Source organism: Pteronotus mesoamericanus, unplaced genomic scaffold (genome assembly GCF_021234165.1).
Source record: "Pteronotus mesoamericanus isolate MK-2021 breed Mesoamerican mustached bat unplaced genomic scaffold, CSHL_Meso_final contig_105, whole genome shotgun sequence".
Classification (NCBI taxonomy): domain Eukaryota; kingdom Metazoa; phylum Chordata; class Mammalia; order Chiroptera; family Mormoopidae; genus Pteronotus; species Pteronotus mesoamericanus.
This window is the reverse complement of record NW_026555006.1, coordinates 13,056,409-13,071,596: the sequence shown is the minus strand read 5'-3', so window position 1 is coordinate 13,071,596 and position 15,188 is coordinate 13,056,409. Positions and strand designations below refer to the sequence as shown.

At 34.8% G+C, this 15,188-nt stretch overlaps 1 protein-coding gene across 1 annotated transcript in view; it reads left to right on the top strand.

Annotated features, from left to right (window-relative positions):
* The window catches only part of ITGB3BP (integrin subunit beta 3 binding protein), a 63,432-nt gene extending 49,486 nt beyond the window's left edge, over positions 1 to 13,946 (top strand). Inside the window, exons 5-9 of the mRNA XM_054574177.1 lie at positions 1,517 to 1,595; positions 1,999 to 2,092; positions 2,535 to 2,594; positions 8,565 to 8,615; positions 13,649 to 13,946. Of these exons, the coding sequence (XP_054430152.1) occupies positions 1,517 to 1,595; positions 1,999 to 2,092; positions 2,535 to 2,594; positions 8,565 to 8,614 (283 nt within the window). The 3' untranslated portion in view covers position 8,615; positions 13,649 to 13,946. The remainder of the gene's footprint in view (positions 1 to 1,516; positions 1,596 to 1,998; positions 2,093 to 2,534; positions 2,595 to 8,564; positions 8,616 to 13,648) is intronic.
* The last annotated feature ends 1,242 nt before the right edge of the window (positions 13,947 to 15,188 follow it).

Genomic DNA, 15,188 nt, shown 5'->3' with positions numbered 1-15,188 from the left:
GATGAGGTGGCAAAAAATATATATATGTAATGTTATATTGAGGAAAGAAAGTATGATATAAAGTTATAGAAATGTTAAAAAGAAAAGAAAAGAAACCTTCCCTGGCTAGTGTGGCTCGGTAGATTGAGCACAGGCCTGAGAACCGAAAGGTCACCAGTTCAATTCCCAGCTGGAGCGCATGCCTGGGTTGTGGGCCAGGTCCCCAGTTGAGGATGGTGCAAGAGGCAGCCAACTGATATTTCTCTCCCTCTCTTTCTCCCTCCCTTCCCTCTCTCTAAAAATAAGTGAATAAAATGTTTTAAAAGTAATAAAAAATAAAAAACCTAAGAGAAACTTTCCAGAATGCTAAAATGCCAACTAGAAATATGTTCAGGAGGTGAAGTTTTCTTTGTTTTCAAATTTGACAGTGCCTTTATGTCTTTTTCACACTGGAATATATTAAAGCCATAAGACTTTTTATTTAAATAAATTACTGGACATCACTACGATTATTTAGCCCCTTTATACTCCTCCCCGCCTGCAGTCACCACACTGTTGTCCATGTCCATGAGTCCTTTTTCCTTTTTTGCTTGATCTTGCCACCCCTTAACCTCTCCTCCCCATAGCTGTCATCTGCTCTCCATCCCTGAGTCTGTCCCCATTTTCCTTGTTAGTTCAGTTTGTTCACTAGATTCCACATGTAAGTGAAATTGCATGGTATTTGTCCTTCTCTGACAGGCTTACATGACTTAGCATAATGTTCTCAAGGTCCCTCCATGCTATCGCAAATGGTAAAATTTTCTTCCTTTTTAAAGCCCAGTAGTATTCCATTGTGTAAATGTCCAATAGTCATTTTATCCACTCATCTACTGGTGGATACTTGGGCTGTTTACATATCTTGGCCATTGGAAATAATGCTGCAATGAACAGGGACTGTAACTTCTTTAGTGAAAGGTATTTAAGCAGCTCTGTCTATTATTCTTGTGCATCTGGTTAATGCACCTTTGAACTGTGAGAAGTAATCCTGTTTTACTTCCAGACCCCTTGAAGGCATAGTCACACAAAAGGGAGCACATAATCTCGTTAACTATCCTGTACTTTGCTTTTTCCCACCTTCAGGTGATCTTTTTTTTTTTTTTTTTAATGTTCCCTCCTTAATTCCAAATGTGTAAAAGAAATAGCAAAACTGTCATTCTCCAGGAGCATTTGAGATCATGCTTCCCAACATGCCAGTTCGGCTCAGATACACTCATAAAATTCTCTACAGGTTTGGACATTTCTTAATTCTACAACCTTTTCTTCTACTGCTCAGTGGGAATGAGAAAAAGGGAAACTCCAAGAGACAGGATGGGTGACTATATATTGTATATGTGAAGGAATGGAGGAATGGGGGGGGGGCATTTACGCCTCTGAGCACTTTGAAAAATGTAAAGAAATAGAGAACAATTTAAATCCTTTAAAAAGAAATGGAGCTCTGAAAATGATTTGTGTTAAAATGTTGGATATTGCTAAATATTATGTTTTTCTTCATTCATAGATTAATGGTATTGCTATCTAAAGCTGAGAAATCATCAGAAGAAATCATGGAAATAATGCAAAGTTTAACTAGCATACAGGTTTGCTTTCTTTTGGCATATAATATTTTATATTTCTACTACCCCATTTGAAAATCAGAATAGAAAAGAAGCCCCAGTTTACAGAATCCAATCCAGGAGTTTGCAGGACATATGTTTAATTTACTTTTCATAGAAATTTATTTTTTTGTATGATCGCTAATAAACCATAATATTGTAGTAATATCTGGCTTTTTCACATTTAAAGGTAAATTTGTAGATTATATTTAGTCTTTCTAGTTAATAAATTGTTTTTATTCAGGCATTTAAGGCTCGCAATAGTCTACCTACCAGGAAATGTTAAATTCCCTACTATGGAGTTTTTCAGATTAAGTATTTTCACTAGATTTGTCAGGAATATTATATTTGAGGAGAACTTGACTCATTTAAAACAACTTTCTTTTAGGCTTTGGAGGGCAACAGAAAGCTTGAAAATCTCATTGGTATCTCCTGTGGATCATGTTTCTTAAAAAGAGAGATGCAGAAAACAAAAGAACTAAGTAAGCAGACTATATGAGTTTACTATGGTGCCTCTCCATTCCTTGTTTGCAAAGTTAGATATAAATATTTTAATATTTTAAACTTTACAGATAAGCCTATTAATTTTTCCCAAATTTAATTTTGATAGACCTCTTTGTATGTATCACTACTGGGCATGTGATAGAAGTAGTAGAAGCCACATATCTTTTACCAGGTTATGTTATTTTAGGGATTCCTCTTGAATGTAAAGGGAAGGAAAGTACGTTGAAAACTGAAATTGGGCTTTTTTTTCTGTAGTGCTCATTTCTTTAAATAAGGTTTAATGTATTGCATTTTGTACTTGATATCTATACCTGTGCATATATATTACTTAGAATTATTTTTGATAAATCTGTCTCTTCCAAGATGAGAAATTATTCACATTCCATGTTAATTTTTAACATGAGATTTTTTTTCTTCTAGTGACAAAAGTAACAGAACAAAAACTGTTTGAAAAGAAGAGCTCAGAACTTTCTAACAAAGGTAAAAAGTTGTGCTTTAACTTATATAAAAAGATCCTTCCATCTCATTTTAATCCTTAAAACTAATGATTACGACTCTTTTAGTGTACTCTTAAAAGACAGGAATCTCAACTGAAATTGCATTTAGCAGAGGACTGTATCTGAGGAGCTCAACCTCCCTGATGACTGAACTTTTAAAATATCTTTTAAAGTATGTTTCCGTTTAAGATTTGATTTTTGCAGTTTTATTAAAAGTTCTTTTCAAGATTTATACAAATGGAGCGATGATGCAGTAATAAACAGCAGATTTTAATGGTGAATCAGCAGATTTAATGTTGAATCGGAAAGAGATGTAAAACACAAAGTTACTTTGTAACCAGTGCTCTGAGAACTTTGGGATCCTTAATGATGTTAGATACTGTTAACCTTTATGCCACTGAGCATTTTACAGCTTGCGTAACTAAATTAGCAGGGTTTAAGTTCTCAAACACATGCATATGAATGTCATTTAGCAATCTCTGCAAACAAGGTAGGCCTTGAATTGGGTAGCCATAGTTTAGTCTATCACTTTGACTACCGATAACAATCATTATTAAGGACCAGTAATTATTATGATTATTACTAGGATCAGCAGATCTTTACAGCAACTCTGCAAAATAGTTGTTGTTGTTGTTATTAATATTATAGATAAGAAACAAGGACACAGAAAATGTTGAGTAAACTTGCCCCAAGACACTGCTATTTTAGTGCCAGAGAAGGGATTCCAACTAAAGAACATTCTGACCTCAAAAAGTATGATCTTTTCATTATACCATGTTGCTTCTTCCTAAAACAAATCAAATCATTCAGTCACCCCCGCTTTCAGATTCTAACTTGAGACCACTGAAACTGGTTCAACCAATATATTATTTTAGACTGTGTTTAGAATCTTTAACAGCTGGTGATGAATTTGCAGAGGGAAGCGCTGGGATATTCTCTGCAGATCAGTTCCCAACGCCAACTAAGTCATGGCAGGAGCTATGGCTAGTCTCCTCCAAAACGCATGTGGGAGGGGAACCGAGCAGGCTTCCTGAGCTGTTCAGTAGAGCAACTAACTTCCACTGTGACCCCAAGCATTTGAGAAGGCTTGAGATGTCTTCTCTCCTTTGCTGTATAACTTGATGTATGGGTTTCAGTGGTTTCAGTCTCTCCAAACTTGACAAGCTTTAGAGGATCATAACAAGAAGTTGGAATGTTTATTATTTCCCAGAATACAGTTAGACGAACTCTTGAGTCTATGTATTCTATGCCAATTGTGTGGTTTTCTTTTAAATCTGTAATTTCCTATAGCTAATTAGAATTAGGCTTTACATAGTTAGCTTTTGCCAGCAGTTTTGAGAAATGAGATAAGGAAAATTGTAGAACAAATAAGTGAATTGTCACGGCTAAAAATTAATAAGGAAAAATTTTCTGAAGGTATTGTTTCCTTCCCTAAGCATTTATTAAAACATTAAAGTTATTTCCATGTGTTAAAACAATTCTCACCTTTCAGTTTTCCAGTATATACTGATTCCTTGTATGTTTATACATGATCAATCTTAAATCTATTTTCTAATATCTTAGGCATTAAACTGACTTGCCTGTAACCAAGTTTTCCCTAAGGACTAAATATTTCTTCATGCATAGAGAGGGCTGTATCACTAAATTATGTTTTCAAATTTCTAATTATCATTGATTATTTGTTTTGTTTTAAATGAAAACTTAACTAATATAGACATATGTTATATATTAATATATGTTGTATATACTAGAATATATGTCATCTTCCATTTCTGCTTCTTGACAAGAACTACATTATATTTTTATATTTCTTGAAGTATTTAAACCTTCATTACTTTTTAACTACCTTGAAGTAATGCCTGAAAAATAGATTGAAGCTTATTTTCTTTATTATTTGAATTTGAGTTACATGTTTTTTACTGGGTGCCCTTCCCTCTTTCTCTGGATCCTAATGGTATGTGTACTTTTTTATTTTGGTGACGTTTTTTGTTTTGCTTTTTGGTTAAAGACGGTGAACACCAACACATGCACATATATATGTAAATTTTTGCAAAGTTAATAACTTTAACCCCCTCCTAGTCATACATTCATTTTAAGAGGACTTTTGTTAGTTTTTCTCAACATCTCAAACTAGTTTGCTTTATATGTTTCTTATTTGGGGGTTTGGCCTTGTCATAGAAATTTCTGCTTTATTCTTTTCTTTTAGTATGCTGGTACCTAGAGTTGTCTAAATGTAAAAATATGTTGTGAATCTTCATAATATTAGAAATTATATAGTTAAGAATTATGCAATATACAAATAAACCACTTAGTATGTATTGGATTTCATTTATTAGGGAATTATGAAATGAAAATAAATGAATTACTTGTTTCACCGTCAAAAGAATGTCCAAGTGGACAACGCCAGGAGAATTCCAACATTTGTGCTATAGCTGCCCTTCAAATTGGTCCCTTGCTTGTATATAATTTTTTAAATTTCAGTGCTAGCTTGTTTAGCATCATCTGCAGTCTTTATTACAGGCAGAGGAATATACTTGAAATAACACTATTGTTTTAAATAGACATCTGACACACATTCTTAAGGCTTCATATAACTTATTCAAAAAAAATTTAAAGGTACACTGAGATTTTTACAGTTTTCAGAAGAGCTGGACCTTGCAAATCAGGGAATGCCTTTATAGAGTGTATAAATGAAAGAGGATATCCTCCACTAACTACACATTTCGTAAACAAAGGAAGGCTTGTTGGTGTTTTTTTTTAAGTTACTTAGGAAGTAAGCTTAACTTCACTTTCCTTAATAATATTGGCTTTATGACTATTAGCAAAATAATGAAATGAAAGGTTCTTTTTGTTATATTTGGATGTGAATTTTCATAATTATTTTTAATTTGTTATGCTGAACATTTCAAACATATGACCATTCAATGGGTTGATAGAGATGGAATGTCACATTATCATCACATGGTGAGGCATGAAATTTATTTACTTTATATAATCAACCTCAACTTAAAACAACTTGATACAAATATTCCTAAGTCAATAGGTGGCATTATATGGTATTTAGTACTTTCCTTTTTTCTGGAGATATTAGAAAATACCATCATTGTCTATCTATGACTAGTCCTTCCAGTAAACAAAATATTTTTGAAAAGAATGTAAGCAAATTGTAGAGCAGTTGCCAAGATATGAAATCTAGACACTTAGCTTCAGTCCAAAACATATTTTATCATTTTTGAGAATGATTGTGTAGGTTGTAGTATGCATATTTTAAATGAAATGTTAACCATCTGAACTTTACATTGTTCAAAAAAGTTAATTGTTTCAGCTGTTTGTAATATAACATATTTCAGAATTTCTGTGTCTGGCCTAAAAAAAGAAAGCACAGACTATAATGTTTCTTTTTTCTTTAGCTAACTTACCATCTTCTTACATTGCAAAATTCACCTTAGTTATAGGATTTTAAAGTCTTCAAATTTTTGGACTCTAGAACAAATTTTCAACTCCTTCCATTCTAAGACTATGAAATAGTTTGATATTGCCTTTTCATTCTAACCACCCACTAAAGTATTTTTCAACTTAAAAATATGTTGTTCTTTCTCCCACTCAGTCTTGAAAAAGTATTCATCATATCAGCTAAATAATTTTACTGCTGGAAGACTACTACCCTGTTAGTTTTTTTCTGTTACATGTTAACATTTAACAATATCTTTTTTCAGATAAATTATTTCAGTTTTAACAGCACTGAGGTTTGAAGTTTAGACCTTAAGAGTTTTAGATGAAACAACCAAAATTCCCCCTATGCTTCACCATTCTGTCTGAAGATTTAAAAAATGGAGATAATAGTTTTGACCACACAAATATGCATTAATGTACAGTTGTAGTCCTCAGCTCTTTTTAAGGTTCAGCTGGGATGTATGCTGTGTGCAGGTTATACCTTTCATCTTAATAATGTTAATGTTCTTGTTTTACATTTTCAATCACTGTTTTGGGGGTACATCTTGACTGTTTACTTGAGGTCTGTCTAGGACTTATGGAAAAACAAACTGCTTTACTTCTTTTCAAACCCTTTTAAGGAATATTTTTCATGATTTAAAATTTTTTATACTTTACCAGAATTGTGATAATTTTTATTTTAAGTAATCAGTAAAAAAAATTTAAACCATAGACTTGAACTCATTTAATAGCAATTATGTGTTTAAGAGGTATAAATAACTTGCTATCAGACATTACAAATATCCAGGTGCTCTGTATGTGCTGATGACAACAAAATTGAAACGAAAGACTGTAATAATTCTGACTGGTTTTCTCTGCAGAAGATATTGATTATTTGTGTGTGGTGAGAGATTTGGAAAATTCAATTAAAGGAGTTGTGCAAAGGTTTCATAAATTTTCTTTCTACAGCGTGTACACAGACATTGTTGCGTATTAAATCAATGCAGCACTTCACAATATATTTTCTTTGAAACATAAAAATAAATAACATTTAAACAGTTCTGCTTACTACAGAAACAAATTTTATTTTCTGTGAAGCATTTAGTCATGTGCTATCACTGACTCATACACATTTGCCAGCTGTAACAAATTTTATAGACATTTTCTCCAGAGACATATCTCACATACTATGAATTTTTAAATGAGCAAATGGTGAAGAAGGGATGTCAGCAATATAAAAATTGATCAGCTAAAAGATAAAAGCATAAGTAAAGAGATTTGTATGGTAGTCTTAATAGGTTTTATTAAATAAAAATACTATAAAAAGACAGTAATGAACAGACTGAAGACTAACTGTTCTTGAGGTGGAGAAAAATTATTCTGGCACATTTAGTAGAAATTGGTTTTCTGTCACCCGACAGGTGAACATATTTTTTTTTTTTCATTTTAACTCTTAGAATGGAAAAGCACCTCAAAAAGGAGTTAAATTCTCTAAGTGGTTTGTATATTTTAAACACATACACATACTAATAAAGTAGATATTTATAGTGTTATGTAGCTAACTATATAGTTTAAAGCAGGACTTGTATAATAAGTAAATGTTAAGTGATTTTTCCTTTAGCTCAGACCTCACAGGGGAGGAAAGTAGTCATTTTCATTCATACTATTCACACCATATGCTAGACTCTCTTTTGGGACTCCAGGCCTCTCTGCTGCTTATTTCTTTACAGGGATTGCATTCTTCTCTGTCTAGTAAACTTCCCATTCTTTAAGGTTAATCTCAGATGTTCTATCCTCTGTGAAATTCTCTCCAGCTCACCTAGGTGAAGCTAAATTGCTTCATCTCTACAATTCTTGTCTGAATGTTTATAAATGGGTCATGTTGAAGTGTGGTAGTATATTGTAATTGTCTCGTTACAGGGCACTTGCTGGGCTCCTCCTTAGCAAACAAAAGTCTTATCTCCGTATCTCTATATTGGAGCCCCGGAGCCTACTATAGAACCCACATAGAAGGTCCACAATCCATAGTTAGTGAATGAAGAAAAACAAATGACTGCCATAAGAGTTTTTAAAGGAATTACCTAAATATTTTCAAATACTTACAGATCGCTCTCTCCTTACATGACTCACCCACTTGGTATTTGTTGAATACCTGCTATGAGCCAGGCCACTGTTCTAGCATTGGATACACTAGTTAAGAAGATGGACAGAGTCCTGCCCTCAGGATTATAGACTCTAGCACAGAAGGAACTATGATAAATCATAAGCATACATTATTATAAGTCTCTTGGCAGTTTTCATTCTAAATTTTTAAAGGCACACTCTAAAACAGAATCAGGCAAATCAGAAGGCTGTTGAAACAAGAATTTATAGTCTCAAAGCTGCTATTTATAATGTAAAATAAGTTTATGTTTGGGTTCTTTAATTTCATTTTGATTCAGCATTTATCCTGCAACATATACTGTAACAACTTACAATGAACTGTTTCCTCAAAAAATATTCTTTTTTTTCTTTCATATAGAGTTACGTCATCTTGACAGCTATGAATTCCTTAAAGCCATTTTAAATTGAGGTACTGTTTCACCTTTCTAATTAAGTATAGCCTTGTTAAATTTTACTGCTTTGTTCTGGTGGGAACATTTTATCTAAATCGTCAAATTCGGTGGTGTCTGTCTACAAAGAAAATAGTACCATGAGCTTTGAAGATTTAGTTGAAATTACATTTAATCTGCTCATATAACAATAGGAGGGCAGTCCGTCAAAGATCTGTGAGTTGGAGACTCGTTATAAAAGAACACTGTTGATCTGGCAAGGCTAGTTTTAAAAATCAGAGTTGGCGTATTTATAAGTAAGTATAAAGAGGACCCTTAATTAAGCACCTTTAGTATAAATAGCTAACTAGATATTGACAAGCGGGTTATAGTTTCTATAGGACACATCTGACTAAACAAGATAAAACAAGTCTATGAATTTACAAATGTGCTAAATTGATTAATTAATTACATATTAACTAGTCGTACCTTTTCTTGAGAACAGTTCATGTGGATTCAGAAGACAAGTAAAATATATATATTTATAAATAACTTAATAACAGCTAGCTAGGAGCAATAGGAGTCATGATGTGATATTAGTGTTTACTGTACCTGTAATTGAAGGTTCACATTAAGAATTAGCATTATCTCATTCTTAGTTGCTTCAGTATTAATTTTTCATAGAGGCTAACCAGATATTGCCTGCTATCTCTTAGAAATAATGCAAAATGAAAGAAGTCTATTCTATCCTGAAAATAAATTTCTTTGGAAATGTTATCTCAGGTGATTAATATTAGCTTCACAACAAACTAGATTTGCAAAGCATCTCATATAGAAAATTATGTCATTTTCATTCATTAGAATGTTCATTCTGTCGTACACAACAAATAATAACTTATAATAGCAGCTAACATTTATTGAGCCTTTCAGTATGCCCAGCACTTTATACATATCCCATTTAACCTTCACAACAACTTATGTGAAGTAGATATAGTTATTGTCTTTATAGGTAAGGAAACTGAAAAACAAAGAGTCTAAGTACCTTGTTTCAGAATCACCTAAGAGGCAGCCAGGATAGTAACCTGAGCAGTTGGCGCCAGTCTGTGCTTTTGCCCGCTATACAGCAGTAATCTGGGAATGTCAGGTTTCACTACTGGTCACAGTTTTAGGTCCTAGCACATAGTAAGGCTATAATAACATGCATACACATATTCATGATAGGGTTAAATGTGTTTCAGAAAATTTGGAAGAATTGGGGTCGACCTACCAGTCCATTTCCCTTTTAGTGGGAAACAACAGAGAGAACAGTGAAATGAAACTTGACGCGCCTTTGAGCAAGCTCCCTTACTTGGAAGCAGCTCCCTGGGTTCCTTTAACAGTGTTTTCTTCTCATTTTGGGTACTCCCTTCATGATCTCGTCCATCCCCTTGACTTTAGTTTTGCCTTAGTGTATACTGTTTCCAGATCTATTTGTGATCCTCCTCCTGATGTAAACCCACATCTCAGCTGCTACGCGTTGCCCCCCAAGTACGCCGATTTCATCCTCCTCCCCCAGTTGTTCTCTAGTCTCCCTTTCTAGCACTTACATTCATCTAATGTTAAGGCTCAACACCTCAAAATTCTTGTCTCTTTTCTATCCCCACATCCAAATTCCTGCCATGTCATATCATTTCCAAAACTGTTCACCTCTCTTTTCCATGCCTATTACACTAGTTTATTTCTTCATTGCCTCTCACCCAGATCCTCATCATCCCCACTGTAACCTGCCTCTCTGCCCTTTGGTCCTTTATAGCCTGTCCTGCTACCGGACAAATTATGCTTTAGAAGGTATCACTATACCGTATTCACAATGAAACCCAAATTTACACTGACATTCAGACCTCTACCTGATCTGACCACAATGTGCCTTTCCAATATGCCCTGGTGCATCAGTCACTCCAGATTACTTGCCATTCTCCAAACACATTCCTCAGAAAGTGCCTTTCTCGTTTCTTTACTATCGTTCTTGTCTTCTCTTCTTGACATACCATTCCCCCAGCATTGTCAAAATTTTGCCCATCTTTCAAAACCTGCTTATAACTTACCTTACACTACAAGGCTTCCTCAGATTCCTCTCTTCCGTGTTTTCTCATTGCTCTTTTGTGCATTTGTTATAGCTGCCCAACTGGCATGACTAAGGGAAGGTATTAAATGCCCTGATTTTATCCTAGAAACTTCTATCAGTTATCGTGTTGATACCACAGTGGACAACTTCTATCTGCACATCAGCTCCTGCCTTCAGTCAGGGGAACCACCTTATACAAATTTACTCCAAGAGCCTTTAAAAAATGAAGCTTTTATAAATAATGTAATAATGAGAGACACTGTCAGTAAGGGAGCCAGCACACCCACAGGCCAGACTGTACCAGGACCAGCGAAAGGATGTGGGGGGAAAAGGCATAATTTGAGCTAATGTTAACGAGATATTGTAGGAGATGGTGGGGTGCTTTTTATCTAGAAACAACGTGGATAAATCACTTAGTTTACAAAAGTATAAACACAGCATGTGCATAATGCCAACCTTTTGAAACCTAGTAATCAAGCTAAGGAAACGAGATTTATATTATATATATGAAATAATAATACCAGGCAAGCTATGCTAGTGATACAAGTTCAGACCCTTCTTCTTTCCAGGGTTTTGGCAACGGAAAATTCAAAGAAGGATTGAGTCCAAAGAGGATCAAAATGTCAACTTGATTAGTGGTAGAGTTGATAACCTCCAATACGGCAGGCTGTCTGGTAGAAACCTGGGGACACTAATGTGGATTGTGCCTAAAGCGAAATGTGGGTGCTTCGTTCCCCGACGCTGAATCTCATTCTTGAGCCCTGTGTGCTCTCCTGAAGCTGAAGAGAAAGCTGTATCTTTGAAATAAACCCCATGTCCATGGGCATCTCCAACAGCAAGATCACAGACCTGCCTTATATGTTTTGTCAAAGATGAGAGATAGAGTGGGCTGGTCTCCTTACAACATGAACTTAAGAAGCAGAAAGGCCTATTGGACTTGAGAGTAGACAGTGAAAGGGAAACTGCGTAGTGGGGGAGAGTGTTGTGTAAGAATAGTAACGTGTCATATTAGTAGTCAAGTGCGGGCCAGTGTTCTGCACTTTGACCAAATGTGTCACTCTTCCACGGGGTGTAGAGAGCAAAAGAGTTAACAGAAGCTCCTTCCTCTTCAGACTGAGTATAAACATTCCTCTCCCAGTACCAATGAAGAATAAGCAGTAGTAAAGGAATACACAAAAGACATAGATCGCCTCAGGATGGAGTGATTAGATCACTAATTAAGGGTTCTTAGTCAGTTCCAGTTATTCCACTCTGCATTGTCTGACAGAGAGCCATCTGGATCCCAGTAATGGAAACTTCGTACTTTACTAGAAATTGGGAATTTGAAAAGTGAATAATTTTAATGGGCTGTGTAAACATACTAAGCAGAGAAAACATGAACAAAAAAGGCAGGAAAGCAGAATGATCGAGCAGCAGATTCCAGCCATGTCGTTGACAGGTGTGATCACCAGGCTCCTGAGTTCAGACTTCATTCATTAGGCAGAAGTGGGCCAGTGAAGGTGATTAGGGAAGGAGCAATCCAAAACATGTTTTAGAACCAGTAACTGTAGGAACAATAAGTCCTGTAAAAATACTACTCATAAACTGCATCACTGTATCTTTCATACCCCAGCTGGTGTAGCTCAGTGGATTGAGCATTGGACTGTGAACTGAGAGGGCTCTGGTTCAAATCCCTGTCAAGGCACATGACGTGGTTGTGGGTGAGGTGCCTGGTTGTGGGTGTTTAGGAGGCATCACATGTTGATGGTTCTCTCCCTCTCTTCTAAGCCCCCTTCCCCTCTCTCTAAACAAAAAAAATTTTTTAATAAAAAAATTAATTTATTTTCATTTGGGTAGAAACAGTATGGCAGCATAGAGATAACAAACATGCTGCTACTTCCTATGACGTATCTCACATTGATCAAAGTATTTATTTTTGCTGGATCCTAAATTTGGCCTCAGCATCTTTCCCACCACAGTTCTAGCAACCATGATGTTTCAATTGATGAAACATCTTTACAGGGCCTGGCATTGTAATAGAAAACAGGGTTTGGGTAAAATGTCCTGCACTATTACCTACTTAGCCTTGTGGCCTTAAACAAGAAACTTGGTTTCCCTAAACCTTAATTATAAAATGGGACTGATAACATTTACCTATGAGATTGTACAAAATAATTCATGCTTCCCCCTTAGTAACTATTTAATAAATCAGTCTTCTTCTCTGTAGTATTATCATTAGTTCTGATAACTGTGTATCAACAACCTATAAGGATATTAAGTGAACACGAGAGCTGCTTAGATCTCCTATTGGAATTGAGACTCTAATGAGAGTTGGCAAAAGTAGATTGTCTAGTTGGCAACTTATTTTATTATAGGACAAGAATATATGTAGACTCAAGAATAGCAACTTCTTCATAGCTGCGATGTAATCAAGGAAGGGGTATTTCAGGAGTGAATGGTCCACATGCACAATGGGAGCATATGCCATCAGTTGCCAATGACTATTTCTTTAAAAGGTTCCTTTCACACAAGGTTCCTAAGGTCCAATGGGCAAGAACTTCTACCACCACTAGGAGTCCCCAGAGGGACACAGTATGAATAGGAATGTCAGCAAATACTGTCTTTGGTGGGGAGGCGGAGGGCAGCTGTTGGAGGAAACACCTGCTGGAAGGCCCTTAAGGCTTATAGACAAAAGGCATGTAGATTTTGGTGTTTTCAATAGGTCGTTTAGAACACTCAGAAGCATGTCAAAATTCATATTCACATAAAGTGGAGAGTGCTAGTCAAAGTAGTCATATTGACAATTATTTCTGAAGGTAAATCTTGCATAGAATACTAAAAAAGAAGCAATTGAGGTCACTATTACCTAAACTAGGTATGATATTATATGGTAAATAGGTGTTTAAGTCATTTATGTCATGTATGACATGCATGTTAATTTGGAAACTAATTCTTGATGATTTAATAATATTCATCTTTTATATCCTATAGGCATTTAGAAGAAATGCACTCACTATGAACACCAACTTCTGCATCTGCCTGATCATATTTAAAGGAACAGAAGAAATGTTTGTAATTAATCTGCCCAGTAAATACCAGATCATAGTACTAGGCAGGTGCATGTCTAGATAAAATTTCTTGCAGCTAATTTAAACTTTCTACACACACCAGAAGATAATCTCAATGTAAATAATACACTTCTTGACCCTTTAATGAATAAACTAACATGTAGACAAGGATTTGGGCTTATATTCTTTATCATGTATGCTTCTGTATACTTTTAGCATTTGTGGATAGACTTAATAAAGCATTTATGAAAATGGAACCTTTGGTAAAGCTATATATTTTAAAACTCATTAAATCTAATGGTGTGGGTAATTAGGTACCAGTTCTTCCATTTAAATCCCCAGATGTGTATTAATAAGATTCTTTTTAAAACTTTAAAAATTTTTATCTAGAAGTTTATTGTGTAGCTCCTATCTCAGGGATGAATTTTTATCATACTCTAGTTATTTCTATTGTAGAGAATAAATATTTTCAAGGTTTTAAAATTCTTACACCCTTTATAAAATACTGGAATGCATTTTTTAATAGACATTTAAATATGAAGTTGTTTTTAAACTGAACTACACAGACTACTAAATTTAAAGAAGAGAATTTTCTTATGGGACAGTATGTGAGCCCCTCCAAATTATTTTGAAGCATTAGTTTAGGCTTCTGTTTTTGTATGGTGGTGTTCTGTATCACCACCCGTTTGTGCTGCCACAAAACAGAAGGGAAGAGGGAAACACGGAATGTGTCGTAACTTGATAACATGCTTTTTCTATAGGGGCTAAATGTTACTCCGTGGTACTTGCCCTGAGTCTTAACAAAATTTGTGTAAGATATTACTATGTCATTTAATTCAGTGTATCATAAAAATACTGTTTGAAAATCTGAAACAAAATTTAACAAATTAAGATTGAAAATAATAATTTCCATTTAGAGAAATTTAAGATTCACCTCTTAAAATGAAAATGATTTTTAAATGTTAAATGGCATAGATACTAAACAGTAGCCCAATTAACTATTAAACCTAATTGCCTTCTCTAATGATTTTATTGCTATTTAAATATGATTTCTGAGATAATCTGCTGAATATCTGAATGTCTGTCAGAACACTTTATAATACAGCCTTTATGATTGGACATTACCTAAAATATACCTAAAAGGGTATCCCTTTGTGTTCTAGCATTGAAAACCTTAGAATGTAAGCCAAAACATACAAAGACACCTACATTAATAAGGAAATAAAGGGTTAAGAAGTAGATTGGTTTCATACGTAATCCAAGTTATGTAGGTATGTGCTTAATGCTATTAAATCAGTTACTGTATATTTGACCTCTTGATATCCTAGGCTTTTGCCTTTCAGAACAGCTGGGTGTGCTAAGAATCATTTCTCAGTTCTCTTCATTGTAGATCAGATGACTCTCGCTTTATCACCCTTGGAGGCCACATGAAGGACAAAGCAGAAAGATCCACACACAAAACT